At 33.3% G+C, this 19,364-nt stretch overlaps 1 protein-coding gene across 1 annotated transcript; it reads right to left on the bottom strand.

Moving 5' to 3' along the window:
- Nucleotides 1-13,723: 13,723 nt before the first annotated feature.
- Nucleotides 13,724-19,107, bottom strand: LOC113776996 (pentatricopeptide repeat-containing protein At1g63330-like). Its single transcript, XM_027322047.1, has 4 exons — nucleotides 18,242-19,107; nucleotides 16,851-18,194; nucleotides 16,002-16,082; nucleotides 13,724-14,633 (listed from the first exon to the last, which is right to left on the bottom strand). The coding sequence occupies exons 1-2, from the start codon at nucleotides 19,105-19,107 to the stop codon at nucleotides 17,162-17,164; spliced, it is 1,899 nt and encodes a 632-aa protein (XP_027177848.1). The 3' UTR covers nucleotides 13,724-14,633; nucleotides 16,002-16,082; nucleotides 16,851-17,161.
- Between the last annotated feature and the right edge of the window lie 257 nt (nucleotides 19,108-19,364).

The raw sequence follows: 19,364 nt of genomic DNA, 5'->3' as shown, positions 1-19,364 counted from the left end.
CTACAGTGATGAGGTGCATCGGGGTATCGACGATCCATCTGTTTATGTATTCTAACTATCATTTTAGGATCGGGTTTCTTTTGTTTAATTCTTCCTACATCATAGTTAAGTCAAAACTCCCAAAAGATCCAATAAGCCATGTCTAGCAGTGGTTGGAACTGTCCTTGAAGCAACTTGCCAAGCTGAAAATGTATGCACATGACCAATTAGATGGTATGAATTAGTACGTGACTGATAACAAGCTGCAAATACGTATGAGCATGGGAATTTGAGTTCAGCCCACCTGCCACACGTACATGTGCCATTCTCAAATTTGACAATTTGCACGTTATCACTTTTTTCATTATCGCGTCAACTAGTGATAATGCATTAAATTCCGCCTCTGTGATCATACACTTGTACTAAGTGCGTTCTTGCCTGTAACTCATTTCTTAAGAATTTCTTTCATATTTCTTTGGAGAAAAATATATCATGTTGAAGGCCAATTTTCGTTTCCAAATGAAAAGTTCAACTATTTGGTTAAAAGTGAACTGTATGCATGCTGTTATTGATAATAACCGAATAATGCGCAATATGCTGTTGAAACACTCGGCCATGTTTGTGGACGTGTGGCCCATCGATATCCCCTATTCTTACATAACGCCTACTATTTTGGTTTGATAGAGCCACCATTCAATCATTTATATGCCTCTTCATGTAATAGTCAAATCTATTCCATAAATGTCTCGTACTTCTTGACTTGATTTGCTGTTCCAGTAGCCTATATAAGATCCTTCAATCTGGATAAAGATAAATAGATGCCGTTTAAACTCACATTGAGTGCATCTTTTAACGTATTAGTGTATATTCCAAAATATAAAACGTACATCTGATTCCAAAATTTTTACGTAAAATTGTTTTGCACGTGTACTAAACAGTATCGGTGCATAGCCATCGATTCTTTCCACTCAAGAAGTATTCATAGCCTGTTTTATGCCCTTGTGCCTATTCGAAATGAAGCATATATTCTCCACATCTCGACACACATGACATCGCAATTGTGACATGAACCATATCTAACTCCGATTTGTCTCCTCGTCTACAAGTGCAAGTGCAATCGATGACTACTGATTTGAGAGATCAAAATCAACAGCAACTAATAATTTTGCTTTATACATGTCCTTGAAAAATATGTCGTCAACACAAATAACTGATTTAAAGTGTCGAAATGGCTCAATCACCGGACTAAATGCCTAAAACACGTAATGAAACATTATGCATCTAGCAGTGCTTTACGAATGGTGCTCCTACTCGACAATTGTTTTCGGATTGATTTTCACCAACTTCTACATGCACGTAGATAGTGTGGCTATAGAAATTGGTCAATCACCATACACAATATCAATCGCCTGTTGCCTAAAATATCATATTTTTTTTGTACGAAATATTTGTATCAAAAGTATGCTTAATAGTCGTCTATATTTCCTTGATAGTATAAAGTGGGCCGTTCTTGACATGGTGTATTATGTGTTCTGCTATGAGTTTCGAACTCAACTGTCAGTGATTATTGGTATTCAAAACTTGCACACATGTATGCTCCTTCACAAATATTACAATCTTTCACATGTTACGTGTACATCTCAAAGTGATTTTTTACTACCAATTACATGGTGGAGAGGCACTATGGGACTTGCAACAAACATAACAAATAGTTGGTTTACTTTTCTGCACTTTGTACTCTATGTTGTACTTGATTGCCTCGAGTTTAACGGGTCACTGCACATCTTTCTTTGTTTCAAACACTATTCCTAATCTAAATTCTTTTGCCTGCTCATCTCATACAATGTACTTCTCGGCAACTGTCTTATTAAAGAGGTCAAAATTCAGTGAAGTTTTGACTCCATCATGGTCGTGCAGATAGGATAATATACAACACAAGATCAACATATCAGGACCTGACTGCACAAATGGATTGCCAGCTTCTTTATTGGTTTGATCCTGCTCGTGACAACTATCGTCCGAGTCATTGCCATCAGGTTCTGATTTCGTGTTTTCATCAACATCAATGTCCTCACTTTCTGGTATGTTCGATAGGAAGAACGTCAAGGAAATTTTCATTTGAGGAAATTCATCAAGGGAATTATTATTACGAAACATACATTTATTTCTACCATCCTCGAACATTCGATTTATACGGTCATCCCTACGACTTGGTTTGTCATGTAACGTTCGTTCGTATTCCATTTGTACTATCACTTTTTTACTTTCAAGTACGAGAGTAGCAAACATGTTATTTGACGCCGTTTTAAAGTCAAATAGGACAGATGATATTTGTATGACATCGTGATCACTATGGATATGGAGGTTTTGTAACTCCACATCTACATATATCTCATATGTCATATGTGGTGACATCAATTTTATATAATATAGCATGTCAATGTTATTTTCGCACCCCAATTGCACTTCAACAAATGTACTTTGACCAACAGAACTTCTAAACCATATATTCAACTTGAAAATATTTCGATTTAGTTCTATGTAGGTATATGCTCTATCCATAACTTATTCGATATTTCACTAATATGACTTTTTTACACCTCAGAGGGTTATATGTGAATGATCTCAACTATTTTGTCTTCCCAAAAAAATTGAATCACCAACGCGATGTCCGTTGACATTTTTGCCTAATCTTACGAATATTTTTATGTCAATTTATATTTTTCGACAATTTCTTGTAATTACTAATATTAACTTAACAAATGGTTTCATTAGTAATAACACCACTAAATAAACATAAAAGTATCAAACAAATAGAATTATTCAAACTGTATGATTAATGGTTCTTCTTTAGTATTAATCAAATAATTATTACTATATGCTTTTAAATACTATTTACAATTAACTTGTAACCCTAAACTCCTTTTTATAATTTACTATTATTTATTACTCACTAATCATAGTTACTAGTAAACTGCTAAACACTAATATAAATTAGTGCAATTTTTTCTTTTAAATATTAGTATTATTTACTATTTACTATTACTATTACTTACCAATTAGTACAAGTACTATTAATTATCAGTTATTACCTCAATTTACATTGTATTATTGCTATTTGCTATTTATTATTAGTATTTAATTTTAACCATTTACTTTTTACTTTTACTTGTACTTTTACTATTTACTATTTACTATTTTACCATTTGCCATACATTTATTATTTACCATTGACCATTTGCTATTTACTATTCACTATTTACGGTTTATCATTTACCATTTACTATTTTACTATTTATTATTTACATTTTTTTAGTCACTATTTACTAGTTTTAAAAATTAATCATCGACTGACTACTGACTTAGGACTATTGGCTATCAGATTAATCTAAAAATTACAATCTACAAAAGACCACTAACTATCAGGAAACAAACAGTAAATAATTATCTAAAAAATAAACAGATTAAATAATCTTCCAAAATATAAATTACACATTTAATCTAAAAAACAAATAGTAAATAATCATCTACTAAGGACTATTGACTATCAGATTGAATAATCAAAAAGCAGCATAATATGTATAGCTTAAAATAATTGTAAATATTATAAAATAATTACTAATAAAACTTTTAAATAAACTAACATTTATAACGACAGACAGCACTATTCTGCACTTCTTCAAAAATCCTTTTTCTGATCCACCACTTTTTTCGTCACTCGAATGACTATGCTACTCGATTCACCACTTTTTTCAATCTAGGCCATCACTAAAATGACAATACCACTCGATTCACCGCCTTTTCTGATAAGAGGATAATGATAGATAATCTTCCTGCGGAACAATGACTACTTTGAGAAGATAGAGAAAAAGATGAGGAGGGATTTGGTTTTGAGATTGTGCATGAAAGAAATAGAAATGTTAGTCTGAAGTTAGGGTTCTCACTTGAGTGAATAAGGCCCAGTTTTATAGAAAATTCTCGGCATGATACAATAATTGTAGAAAGTTATTTTAATGCAATAATTGTACTGAATTTGTAATGCTACTTTGACTGAAATTTTTTTAAACTGAAGCTGGCATCGTTGATCTCTTGTATCAACAGTCCAGAGCTGTTGCATTAAAAAAAAACTATTTTTCTATCGCCGCAAATCAAATTTGTGGCAAATGAAGAAAACCTATGAACTATGACCGTTGATCAAGTCATGATCAATGGTTTGAAAATTAATGTCGCAAATGATATTTGCGGTTTCACAAAAAATATATTTCAGATCTTCGCATATGTAATTTGCGGCGATTTGTGGACCATTGATCAAATGGATCAACAAGTTCACAAATTTCACATGTACGGAATATTAAAAAAATTTTGTAACGCTACAAATGTGTCGACCGATCCACAAATTTCACTTGTGCGGAATTAAAAAAATTATTCATATCGCTGCAAATTTAATTTGTGCCGATATGGGGTCGTTGATAAGTGGATCAACGGTTCACAAATTTTTTCCATGTGCGGCAATAAAAAAATTAAAAAATCCTTCACTGCAATTTTTATGTGCGGCAATAGGATTTGAAAAATTGTTTTCTTCACCTTCAAATAACGACATTTGACATATATTAATCAACGGTCCATCTACGGCTAAAATAAAAAAATCTACCGAAAATCTTAATTTAAAAAATTGTTAAGCAGTTGAAAATAAATGTAAAAATATGTCGGATTTTTTTTGCACCGATATTTTCACTTGCATTGACCCTTATATTATCCACATATCCTGCACAGCACTACTTTTGTGATATTTTTTGGTTTTAACATTATTTTGAGAAATTCGCCCTGCTAACCAAGAACTCTCAATTAAAAAAAATCTTAACTAAAGTAGTGATGCAATACTAATGATGCAGAAAAAAAAGAAAATTTTCAGCTATTATCGAAATTGATGTAAAAGGAGCGTCATGAATTATTTTTTTGTTTTTCATTAACCAATTCTAGTAATGTTGATGGAATTGGCTATTCCAACCAATTTGAACCAGTATCTTTTGTTGCCTCATCAAATCGGCCTCATCTTTGTGGAGTGTGAACTAGAGCCTTCATCGTATCATAGAACTTAGAGGTGGCAATTTTTCAAGTCGGATCTTGAGAAACTAGCAAATCAATCTTCAATAATTGTATTAAAAACTAAAAAACCTTCACAATATCCTAATCTATACTTTCCGACAAGACACCACTTATATCTTCAATTCCTAGAGATAAGAAAATTTGTGTAATCTTTTAAAGATTGGAGATTAAGTTTATAAGATGGCACATCCAAATTTTTTGAATGGATTTATCATTCAATGTGAGATTAGATTTTGTCAGGATTAGAGACTAGAGATTGAGTCGAGATTTTAAGTCTGAGAGGAAGAAGATAAAGGAAGAAGAAGAAGAAGAAAATGAAAAAGTAAAAGAAGAATGAAGAAGAAGAAACGGCAAAAGAAAAAAGGAAAAAAAAAAAACTTATCTTTTTTGAAGGATTGAGAGGCTTTATTCTTTTTGGTCTCATGAATTTACTTTTATGTCCTCAATAAATTTGGATTATTTTGGGTATAACAATTAGTTAACAGAATGTGATAACTTTTGTGTTAGTTTTCTCCATTCCGTCAAAGATTGTATTTAAGTGAAATGGATTTGTAGTTTTGGGATTTATGTGTCCCACTTTGAAGTTTAAGGATACAAGTGGAAATCGGGTTAAAGTTAAAGGGTACAAAGTGGAATTAACCGTTTTAAGTTTTAGCATTTTTTTTAAATAACTTTTTTTTCAGCAATAATAATTTTACTATTTTGATTTGAAATCTTAACCCTGTGCTATTTATAGTATATATATATATATTTGAAGACAACTTTTTAGCTTGAGCCTTCTAGCCTTCTATTGAGCCTTTTAACTCCTCAATTTATTTTTCTAAAATTTTGAATTATTTGATTCATAATAATTTTTTTCAACATTTGAATAGATACTATCATAATTGTATCATATATATTTGGAAAGTTCTGACCTATCATATGGCCATCCTATTTAAATGCACTTGTCCTACATAATATAATCATACAAAACTATAATATACCACTTAAAATTAGAAACAGATGCAAATTTCAAAAAGTCTAAGCCTCCCATTAAGCCTTCAACTCCTCAATCTATTTTTTTTTTAAATTTTGAGTTATTTTATTCATAATAAATTCTTTTCAACATTTGAATAGATATTACTGTAACTGTTCATTAGATTTACAAAGTTCTCAAGTCTTAACTAACACATAGCAATCCTATTTAAATGTACTGAGCCTACCTAATATAGCCTAGGGGAGCAAACGAGCCGAGCTCGAGTTAATTTTGTGAAGCTCGAACTCGAGCTCGAGCTCGACGAGCTCAAAATATCAAGCTCGAGCTCGAGCTCGAGCTCGACTCAAATTCGAGTCGAGCTCAAGCTCGAGGTCGAGTTTAAAAAATAAAAAAATAATTATTATTATTTATTTTTAAAAATGAATAAAACAACAATTTTTTTAACAAATAATAAAATATTAGGGATATATATGTAATTTTACTATTAAAATAAAAAATAAAAAAATAAAAAATATATATATAATTGAGCTTGCGAGCCAACGAGTTTAATGTTTTTGAGCTCAAGATCGACTTAATTAGCTCGAGTTCGATATTGACGAGCTCGTATTCGAGCCGCTCGCGATCGGCTCGCGAGCGGCTCGATTCGCGAAACACCCCTAATATAGCCAGAGAAACTATAATATACAACTTAAAATTGGAAACAGATACAAATCTTAAAAAGAAACATCAAAATTTTTACATTACAACATTTTAATTTCAATTTAAATATGCAATTGTATCACTTAAATTTGAAAAGTTTCTACCTATCGTATGGTAATACTAATCTTACCTGATATAATTAATATACTGCTCTCATATTCCTTGGAAAAGATATGAGTCTAACAAGGGCAACATGAATATTCCTTTATTACAATAAGGTAACTTCAACATGCAAATATTATGAAAAATAGATAATATAATCTAAATGCTTACAATTTATCCTTAGGAAATAAACTACACTACATTAATGAATTTATTCTTTTGCTCATTACTTTTCTTATCACATTTCTTGATTCATGAGTTTTGACATTTCAATATCTATCATATAAGAGAAAATATTTTCATTCTAAAGATTCAATTCAAATTTTGGCTCTAATCTTTATTTCTTGGTTCACAAAATGAATGAAAATTATAAAATACATCTAAAATCTTTTTTCCCAAACAACTAATATTCAATTTTATTAATCCTTTTAGTTGTAATTGAATTCTTAAAAGCATATGCTTTTATTTTTTCTTCTAATTCAAAGTGCACCACAAAAGTAAAATAAAAACTTGAAATGGAGACTCAAATATACGAGGTGTCACAAGAAAAAAATATAAGTTGTATTATATTAAATTCCTATATGTATTACTTCAATTCAAACAGCACATAAAATTGTTAGATTAGCAAATGAGAATAGCAATTTAGAACTTTTTAGCATAAACATAAAGCACATTAATTTAGACTATTATTTCGCCTATTTACAACGAAAGCTGGAAGTGTTTAGTATGTGAAATGTTAGAAAAATGTCAGGTCTAAATTTGAACCGGTTATTAATTGCTTTTCATTTATATATTTATTTTGAAAACACTTAAAAACTTATTTGATTATCTAAAAGAAATAAAGAATAACATCAACTTAGTACACGCATAATCAATCATTAATAGACCATATCATGCTTTATTAAGTAACCATTGGATTTTCCCTTTTGTTTTGTTTATTGAGTTTCATTGAGATTCTAACCCTTGTAACAAGAAAAGGTAAAAGTGGGCTTATGATATAAAAACTTTGCTATTGCAATACTAATATCCATATTAGTTGAATTACGTTTAAGGACCAAGCAAATATTGGGCAGTGACACGAAATTGAGATGAAGTACATCTATAGTTTCAAATATTTCTTTGGTTAGTTAATGAAAAAGATACTGTGATTTATGTTTTGCAAACTATAGAATTAGTGTTCTTTTGTTTTTTTAGAATCCATTTTGAATTATAATTATTTGTATGTTAATTTCATAAATCCCATTAGATAGGCTATTTCAACAAGTTAATTTGCTATATATAGCAAGGTCTAGATCCACTTCTTTATCTCATTGGATATTTATTATTCTATCAGCATTAAATCAAAAGTTTATAGCTTTTATTGGTGTTAAGTTGTTTTTTTTATTTACTAATTTAGACATATAAAAAGTATGTTTTTGATATATCCACATGCGCATGTTATATGTGTGTATATATAATATTCGAAGGAAAGCTATATAGTAAATAAATTCTATCGAGATGAACATAAATAAACAAGAATGTATTAGGATGGTACATTTGAGGAATGTTTCAGGAATTTTTGAAAATTTTTTTCAATGGATATTTATAGAAAATTTCAAAGATGTAATATTTTATGAAAGCTTAAAATGATCCCACTTATTAGAATTTTACCCTTGAATTTGGCAAAAACTTTTAGATGGTGATGATATTGGTCATGAATTGGGAAAAATAGGATTGAGAGGTAGAAGAAAGACAATCAGTAGGATAGAGGAAGTATGCCAAGAGAAGGAATAGATAAGTTTACAAAGTTAGGGAAGAGATGAAATTATTGAGTGAAAAATGAGGGATTGTAAGACTTGCATGGTTAGAGGAATGTGATGGATTTCAAGGACGGGAAACGTAGGGTTGCTGGATAAGAGGAGAACAGTTGGGACAGGAGAATAGTAGGAATGTGATGGATTTCATGGGGGGAGAATAAAGAAGATGGGGTTGGGGGTAAATCCCCCCACTTATAATTAAACAAAATATAATATATATCTATAGAATGAATTGAATAACGTGATATTTTTTTGTGAGAAAATGATGAAGTTTTATCATCAATATATTATGGTAAAGTGGTTATTTATTATGTTAGTTTACTTAATTTTTTCACATATTATATGTTTTTTTAAAAAAAAATTGTAATTAGTTTAGATTTTGATGTAGTATCAAATATGGAAAAATGAGTTCAAAAGATCAAAGCAATTATTAACATTATTTCACATTCAAGATTTTTTACTAAAAATTAAAAAATGATTAGTTAAACCATTATTAATGTTATACATATAGACAACGTAAGATAAAATATAGAAATTATCATGATAGCGAGGCCATATAGGTACATCCATGAGGTTGTGGGAATGGGCCGAGATAGGTGTAGGGGTGAGGGTGGGGGAAACGGGATGGACGGAGATAGAGATAAGACTAGAAGGTTAGCGAAGTATCATAAAGGGGAGGGAGAGAATAGCAAGAAACATGTGATGATTATAACATAAGATAAATAGCGAAGAGGGGAATGAGGAGGAAGGTAATGATGTATGTATTTGCATATGTTTTGGATCTTTAGGAGGAAGGTAATAATGTATGCATTGGACGCATATTTTGGACTTTTTGTAATATGTGTTGTTACCTTATTTGGGTATTTTTTTTCTATTTTATTTTTGTTGTTTTCTTTTCCTTTTTTAATGTAGTTATTTTAACAAAATATTATGGTATTGATTATGAGAAAACTTTTGCTCCAGTTGCTCTTTTGGATGTGAAGAATGCAATTTCTTAATGGTGATCTTGCTGATAAAATTATATGAAACCACCTTTTGGTTTTCCTCATCCTTCTCATAGATTTTATCGTCTTCTCCGGGCCTTGTATGAATTTAAACAAGCTCCCTGTTATGGAATTTCTGGGCCTTGTACGGACAGGTTAACCTTTTCGTAACAGTGGTATCAGAGCCAAGCAACGAACCCAACATCCCAGGTTCGAATCTCGCAGAGGCTCTGCCTCCATGAAGGGGGAGTCCCAAAATTACCAGGCCGTCGAGGACGTCGGCCTCTAAGGAGGGGCGTTTGTTATGGAATTTCTGGGCCTTGTACGGACAGGTTAACCTTTTCGTAACACTCCCCGAGCTTGGTTTGCCAAGTTTAGTTAGACACTTGTTAAATTGGGTTTTGCATCTAGTCCTTATTATTCTGCCCTTTTTCTGCACCGCATGGCAACTAGTACCATCCTGTTACTTCTCTATGTTGATGATATGATTATCACTAGTGATGATTTGGAAGGGATTTAACCATTCAAGCAATCTTTGAATCAAAAATTTGAAATGAAGGATTTTGGATTTCTTAATTATTTCTTGGGTCTTGAGCTATCTTTGGATACCAACGGCTACTGCTTATCCCATGAAAACATATGTTTCTAATCTCTTGACCTCTGCTGTTTTGACAGACAGTAAAATTATATCTACTCCAATTGAAACGAATACTCATCTTTCTCCCATGATGGCACATTGTTGGATGATCCTACACAATATGGTCGTCTAGTTGGTAGTCTCGTCTATCTAACTGTTATCCAACATGATATTGCTTATGCCGTTCATATTGTCAGTCAATTCATGAGTGCTCCTTGTTTTGCTCACGCTGCAATTCTTAGAATTCTTCACTATGTCAAAGGCACCCATTTTCATGGACTTCATTTTTTGACCCATTCATCTTTTGAACTCCGTGCCTACTTTGATGCTGTTTAGGCTTGCAACCCTACTAATCATCGTTCTACTATTAGTTTTTGTTTTTTTTTTTTTTGGTGATTCTTTAATTTTTTGGCATAGCAAAAAATAATCAGTCACTGTCTGCTCTAGTTTTGAAGCTGAACATTGAGCTCTAACTGATACTTCTAGCTTTGTTGGTTGCTTGAAGACATGGGTGTTATGCATTCTTCTCCTATTACCATTTATTATGATCGCACATAATGATGCTTTCCATGAGTGCCCCAAATACATCGAGATTAATTGTCATTTTGTGTGGCAATACCTTGTCCGTGATATTTTGAGTCTATCCTTCATTTGTTCATCGGACCAAATTGCTTATCTCTGCACAAAAGCACCATCTCTCAGTCGTTTCCATGATCTTGTGTGCAAACTCAATTTGGTTTCCTTGCAACTACCTTAAGTTTGAGAGGATGTTAATGTAAACAAAATATTTTGTTGTATCAATTAGAATCTTACCTTGTATAATATTAGTCTAGGTTCATTTATTCTAGGTGTCTAAGTTCATACTGGGTAGCCTATAAATATAGGCATTGTACTTTTGTAAAAATCAAGTATTCAATAAACATTTTTATCCCAAATATTTTTCCAACAAAACGGTATATTAGGCATTACAAAAAAGGGAAGAAACACAATTATATTATACAGTAATAGATAAATAGATAGACAGATAGATATAATACATAATTCTGAATTTTCAATTCTCTAAATAATCATGAAGATAATTTTCTTCCTAAAATAGTTTCTTTGTTTTTATTTGTTTAAAAGGAATTGCAAATATATGAAGTTATAATAGAGAAATTCCATAAGCAATTAATATGAATTTTAATTACATTGAAACTAATACAAATGTTAGTTTGACAGATACATTGGTTGTTACAAGAGTAAGAAAATTACAACATTTGATTGAGATTAGAGAATGAAATTCAAATTATGATTAACTTATTATAATATGAAATTGATAAAATCCAAAAAAAAAATTGCTATAAATTCTATTCAATCAAGCATGTCTCTCAAAATATGCTTGACTATCATATGAAATTCAGAGAGAGAGACAATAAGAGTGATGGCAAGTGTAGGAAAGGAGGAGGTGGTAGATGACAGGTTATAGGTCCCGAGAAGAGCGTTAGGAGGAGTGAGATGCATTGAGAGAAGAGGGTTAAGAGGAGTGAGATGTGATGGAGACTAGTAGGGCAATTGATGGGGAGGGAGGAGATAGGTGTCCAAATAGGGGAGAGAGGTGGGATTGGTTGTTGATAAGGAAAGAGATGTTGATGCGTGGGTGATTGGATATTTTGGAACATTTTTTTTTGGTGTGTGTGTGTGTGTGTGTGTGTTTTTTTTTTGGGAAAATTTAGGTAGTTTTGGATGTTCATTTGTAGTTTTGGAAGAGTTATTTTGAAAGAATATCTTACAAAAATACAGTGTTTGGCCAAAACAAACAAATTCAGATATGCAATAAACCTTGATAAAACATTTATCTTTTGTTCATTAGTTCTTAAAAGTTATAAACCTAAGAGAGTTTTGAAAAGCTACAAGTGTAAGGGAATAGTACTTATTTTGAAATAGCATAAATTTTATGATGAACGACTATTTTTTATCTCGTTATTTCCTAATTAAGTTTAAATAAATAGTTAAGCCTTTGTCCTTTTATAAGAAAGTAATACTCTTTCTTTTGAGATTGTATCAACATCTTTGGCATCAAAAGCATGCAAGATTTTGTCAAGGCCATCCTGGAGCTCTCTCTCTCTCAGCAACTTCTTGATGTGGAGATAGATCACAAGTACATGGATACTCAACATCATGCCCCGTTAATTTCACACCTGCACAAATATGCAAACTTACATGGAAACAGAGAGTTTGCAAGGACAGAATCCAACCATGAGCAACTTATTGACTGATTTAAACATATTTATTTGCCTGACACAGCAAGGAGTCACACAGCATCAACTGAGGCTATCTACATCCGGAATAGGTACAAGGAGAGTCCCTCAACAAACTTTTTTACCCAAACACTTTCATCAGTTTTTCTAATTTTAGGATTCTGATCTCTTTCTAGCACATCTTATAATTCACAATAGGTTTTAGCTAGTCATCTATCTAATAGCTGACAAATTGACCAAAATGCAGACAAAACTTCCTATCAATTCAAATGAGAGATTAAATGACCTTAAGACATAATCATTAGAGTTGCTTTATGCTAGTGTGAATTTTAACGAGTTTCTGTGGAAAAGAATTCTTCGAATTTTTTCGAGCTAGCCCGGCATAATATTTGCAGGACACAAATCATATACCAACACTTAGCATTTGTCAATTTAACAAGAACTTAGAAAGTAGTGCTGCAGTACCAAAAGCAATTCATAAGAGTGTGCTATGCTAAACATTCAATGATTCTCCTGTTATTTATAGGAGGCAAAACCAGAACACATCCAGGGTGTACTGACCAACAGGTAGAGCGACAAGGTTTTTTGGTTAGGTGGCCAGGGGTGCCAATTTTCTTGTAGAAGATGTTTATTCCTCAAAAGTAGAAGATAAAACCAAAATGATCCCAGAACTCATAATTGGCAAAGAAATAAACTACTAAATGGTGTAATACTTCATACACTCTAGAGCTACAGCCACGAATGATGTGAATCCCAAAGGTTGTGTAAGGTGATCCTTTTGGAGAACTAAATGCTGAAAGGAAGAAACTACTGCATCAAATATACACAACGTGGCATACAGCAAAAATAAAACATCGAGTTGCATTTTTGAGAAAACCCAATCAAGCGAAAACTTAGGCAATTGCGGAGGAGGTGGTGTGATATTGGTGGTTCTACTGAAGATAAATCATAGGATGGCTCAAGTTCTTCGATAAGGCATTGGACATCCATTCCAGCCTCGATTCAGATGAACTTGGTTCAACATCCAACCAAATTCAAATTTAATCCCCAAATGGTTTGGTCTAGCATCACAATCCAATAGATGGCAGGATAAAGCTCTTTTAAATTAAAGTTGGCTTTGGATGGGATGTTAAATGAAAGTTCATCTAGATCGGGGTTTCCTTGAAATGCAACCCAGTTCTTGCCCACAGAGGTTCTCTCTTGTATGCTCTCTTTTTGTACAAATCATAGCAGCCACAGTAGATATAAGCAGTAAGTCGGCAAGTGTTTGGGTGCAAGATAAAGACCCAAACACTACGAGAAACTTCTATTCAGGATTGAAACTAGAGACAGGTAACTCCAGAAACAAGACCTACCAACCAATTAAGAAGGAAACGAAGTCTGCCAAAGACAAAGATTAGTTTGCTATTACACGAGTATTGATAACACTTCGACACAAGAAATATAGTGTAAAACCTTGACAAATAAGCTATATAAATAGATGAATTACGCTAGTCAAAATATTCCATCACCACTAATCAAGGCATTTACCCATTTCATTAATGCATAGAAGACTATATCAGTAATATAAAACCCTGAGTTATAGCCATTTGCAGTACGAGTCTGTCTGAATTTCAAGAAAGAATGGAATAACTCACCTTATCTAGCAATATTACATCCTCCTCTTCAACCAGAAATCCATTGCACACTGACTGGTTACAAGTTCTACAAGGGTCATACCATATCCGAATACATCCGTCTTCTCCAAAGGCTTTCCAGTTATTCAGGGGCAACGTGTCCCGTAGTTCCCCAGACTTGAGTCCTAATGTGTTAGTTTTGTACCCACTGAAGAAAGCTTCAAAGTCATCATCCAGATGGATGTTGCCAGCCTTCAAATCTTGGTGTACAATTTTGTATTGCAATGCTCATGCAAGTACTCCAGGACATGTGCTGTATGAAAGTAAATTCATTTCTACTAAGTCAATCAAGGCCTTTCTCTCCCGGTCTGTGGTCTATCATGGGCACAAATAGATATTTTACAATCACTGAAAGGTCATTGTTATCACCGCAAATTATGCCCAATAATAGCTAGCAAAGGCAACATATATCTCTCATTTCCACCTCAGTGACTAATAGTACCTTAACAAACAATAATAAATAATGATTAGTATTCGTGATATGGATTCAATATTTCCATTCTATGGTGGGTATCTTTTTTCAGTATATTAATTTACTGCATAAAGTAGGAAAAAATGTTGTGATGAAATGCTTCAGAAAACTAAACTAGCTACAGAGAATGGATGCTACTAGAAAAATCCAAGTATAGAAAATTTTTATCACAAACTTTTTTTTCTGAATTCAGAAATAAGATTAGTTTTCCCATCTTACAATTTGGATATTGTTGCACAAAATTTGAAATCCTCCATTATAAGCTATTAGAAAAGAACCTTTATCATTTCCAAATAATTAAGTCATCTGCAGGACAGTATCTTTTTCAATGTGATTTGAAGACCTGCCCTTAAAATTCTCACAAACTGATGTTGTGAAAGGTGTGATTACGGTTTAGACTCATCCATCTGAAAATAGTAAGATAGCAATCAATGGACATTGAATCATAACAGGGCACCATATAGCTTTTCCCCGATGAGTGCTATATCCCGATCATGAAAGAAAGAGATTAAATATTAATAACTTAAAATTGAAATTATGTTCTCTGTGAAATTGAATAAACTTGATTTTAACCTCTTATCATACCTTACAACCTGAATAAGATTGCATGATGAGTTAGATCCAAAAAGCAAAAAAATAAGGGCTAGCCCTGGTTTTGCTGAAGTTCAACATTCAAATTGAGAGGTGGGAGCATTCTGGTTTCATTTCAATATCTATTTCTTTTTCTTTTTTTTTTTTTAAATCGTCTCTCAGATGTGAAAATTTGATTTTTAAACTATCACAAATTTAATGACAGCTTAACTCCATGCATGTGAACACAGGATGGAAGAATAATACTTTCTGAGTTAAACTTAAGCTGAATTTGGAATAATACTAACTCAGAAAGCATTTCTTAAACTCATTCTACAAACATTTCTACAAGGCCTCATTTAAATCTCCACCACAGGACAAAAGTTAAGTTGTCAACATGAGCAAGAAGAATTATTCTTCTTAATGGCATCCAAAAAACATGCTACCGTCATTCTCTTTGCAACACATGATCCCATTGCAAATTAGTGCATGCAGTATCAAAGCCATACAAATAAAATCTGCATGGAAGAGCTATATGGCAGATCAACAAAAGATCACTTCTCAATGTTGTTTATAAGTCACTAGACAGTTTACTTCTTCCACAGCCAATAGAAATAATCCATCACTTTCAAGCACAGGTTACTTAACAACATAAAATTATAGAGCCATCAAATTTGTTCCCAAGAGAGATTAAGAAATAGTCTTAACCACTTTAACTGATTTCTCTCGTATAAAATTCATGATGACTATTTCCTTACATTTTAATACCTGATTAATTGTCTCTATCCAGTTTGAGCTGACATCAAATCATCACACTGCAATTCAGATTCCACCCCTCTCCTGCTCCACCTACAAAGAAAAGAACAAGAAAAAAGAAATTGGTTGATAGGATGAGCCAGTAAAACTTTCTCTTTTTTTTCCCTGACCATTGCTGATGGTGACCTAATAGAAGTACAGTATTGCAATAAAAACCTTTCTTTAGTTACTATTGCAACTTAGGAACAACCAAATATTAATATTGAAGAATCCCATAATCATGTCTATTGTTAATCAACAGCCAAGCGGATTTATGGATGAGGAGAAATATATGAAAAAAAAACAGAGAATTTCTGGGATAAAGTATTCTAAGTTATTGCAAGGGAATGATATTTTTGCTACACTTCCACTAAATGTCTATATAACTTAGTACAGCATTAAAAATTAAAGGGAAAAACAATCAGAATACTTTTTGCTGGATCATACTTAAAAAGTTCGGGTTCAGTCAAATGCTGTGAAAAAAATCAATGGCCATGACTATGGACATCAAAATATGAATCCAAAGCAAGAAACTGGTCTAGAAAGTTTGTACACTTTTGAACCGGTGGAACTTTTGGCTCCATTTAGCAATTGAAATAAAAGTAACTATTTTATCATTCTTACATGAAAAAATTTCCTCAAAATTATAGAAGTGCAGCTTGAAACTTTTCTAGAAATTGAATATCACAAACTACATTGCAGATGATGTTTAATTCTTTACACTCAACAAATTCAAATAGTAATTATCCGAACTGAACATAAAAGGCAAGCTAAAGTACCAACACCCATGAAAAATGAAGAAAAAGAGCCTGTACAATTTACCACTTAAGTGACATGCCACATTGAAGTTCTCCATGAAAAGATAAAGAAGAAGTCTTGAGAAGAAGTCGTGCAAATCCAATTAACTGCACCAACTGTCTGTGAACTGATACACCTAACAATTGAACTTCCCTAAGGAATGCAGCTTCACCACCAGACCGATGCTCTCTGAGGTATTTCACAAAATATCACCAAGAGGCCTCCTCTAAACAAAGATGATAAGTGATAAAAGGATCAAATGTGAACCTTATTAACATTTCTACCAGCAAATTAAACATCAGGGGCCAAAAAACTGCACGACCAACATGTTACAACTAATGTGAAGGTCCTCTTTGTCCCCCATCCATGAACTTCTTGCTATCGGGATCAATCTTCAGCATCAACAATAGCACAGAAGGATTGTTCTGATTCGCAGCAGATAAATCAAGTAAAATGGAAAACGTAGATGCATCCAGCAAGAATCCTCTATGGACCATTTCTTCATGATAGACCATCGCATCATCATAATGACCTCCCTTAAGGAGTCCTTGCAGAATGACATTGTATGTAACACTATTTGCCAAGCAACCCTTCTCTTCCATTTTTTCAATGAGCTCTTTACCCTCGATGAGCAGACCTTCTGAAAGCAGGCCAGCAATCATGGTGTTGTATGTTATGACATTAGGGTCCAATCCTTTAAGGGAGAGATTGTTGAAAAGATCTCGAGCACTATCGAGCCTCTTGCTTTTGCACAACCCATCAAGGATGATATTGTACATTTCTATGTGTAGATTTGTTCCATCAGTTTCCATTGCATGGAATAACTGCAATGATTCATCGATATGTCCAGTCTTGCATAACCCATCCAACATCACGCAGTAAGTGTGAAAATTAGGCTTCATGCCAGAAGCTTGCATCTCATTGAAAATTTCTAGTGCACCAAGATACCTTCCTGAACTAAATAACCCTTGTAAGACAGTGGTATAAACAGCAATATCAGGTGTTAAACCTTTATGCTGAATCTCTCGAAAGAGATTCATGGCTGCTTCCACTTTATTGGCCTTGAAATAGGCATTTATCAGAGTACCATAGCAATGGAGATTGGGTGTAAGGCCGCTAGCAACCATGGTATTGAAAACTCTACTTGCGTCATCTATTCGCCTCTGTAAACAGTACCCATCCATTAAGGAACTGTATGTGACCAGGTCGGGATTTTGACCTTGCTGAACCATGATGTGCACTACCTCTTCAGCATCTTCTATATGCCCTTCCTTACACAGTGCATCCACCACTATATTGAAAGTAAAAACATCTGGAACAATATTATGAACCTTCATCTCAGCAAAGAGCTTGTCAACATCCTTCCATCTGCTTAAGTTGCACAGACCTTGAATCAAACAATTGTAAGTGACAACATTCGGGGAATGTCCTTTTCAATCATCTCCTGTAAGAGGGCAAGAGCTTCATCAACCATTTTATCCTTGCACAAGCTGTCAATGACAGTATTGTAAATAATTGCAGTAGGCTTACAAGGGCTTCCTCGTTTTTCCATTGCTCTGAGGAATTTAATCGCTGTTTGAGTGTTTCCTGCCTTACAGAGCCCATCTATCACAATGCCCAACATAGTTTCATTGGGTTTACAAAGTTTTTCCTTGATTATCTTTTTGAACAATTCTTGCGCCTCAGGAACCTTGTGTTCTCGAAAGAGTCCCTTAAGTAAAGTGCCAAAGGTGACCACATTAGGAACAAAACCACGTTTGAAGAAGCCAGACAATGTAGAAAAAGCTAAATCCACTCGGCCCACAACGCAGCAACAATTAATCATTATATTAAGGGTGGCCTCATCAACAGGAATGCCCCGGACACACATATCTCTAAAAAGGGAAATAACTGAAGAATAATGATTCTTCATCTTAACAATACAAGTCAGCATTTGATTGAATTGAATAACAGAAGGCAGAGGCCTCATCCGGACCATCCGCTCGAACAAGCTCAAAGCATCATCAAGGCTGTTGACATTATTAATATCATTCCTTAATTCAGGTTGAAATTTCAGAGCTTTTTCAGAAGAACTCTTAAATTTACTACTAATAGCAGAATAAAAAGCCAAATGGGGTTTATGGTTTGGGAATGCAGAGAGGAATGATGCAAGAGTAGTACAACCTGCAGGAGCAGGAGTACCTAATGAAGCCGCTGCTCCGTGAGACCGAGCAATGGAAACAATCGCCGCAGAAGAAGCTCTTCTCTGCATCGTCATCGTCTTCATCATCATCATCGCCATCGTCTTCCGGTCTGAAATGAACTAATTACTGGGATTTTTGAGGCAAATTCTGAAGCTCGGTTGTTGAAAATTATTTTCAGAGGTATTCGTCGAACTATAGGAAGTTCTTTTCTCCTTTTCAGATATTTTAATGTAATATGCCTACTTTTGGCTCAGATAATTACTTCCTCCTGCCTCCTTTCAACTGAGCCGTTGAAAAAAAAAGTGTGAACCATTATTGATTTCAAAATGTAATTTTGTAAAAATAATTTCAAAAT

Source organism: Coffea eugenioides, chromosome 7 (genome assembly GCF_003713205.1).
Source record: "Coffea eugenioides isolate CCC68of chromosome 7, Ceug_1.0, whole genome shotgun sequence".
NCBI lineage: Eukaryota > Viridiplantae > Streptophyta > Magnoliopsida > Gentianales > Rubiaceae > Coffea > Coffea eugenioides.
Note: the sequence above shows the minus strand (reverse complement) of the source record. Positions and strands in the feature narration are given on the sequence as shown.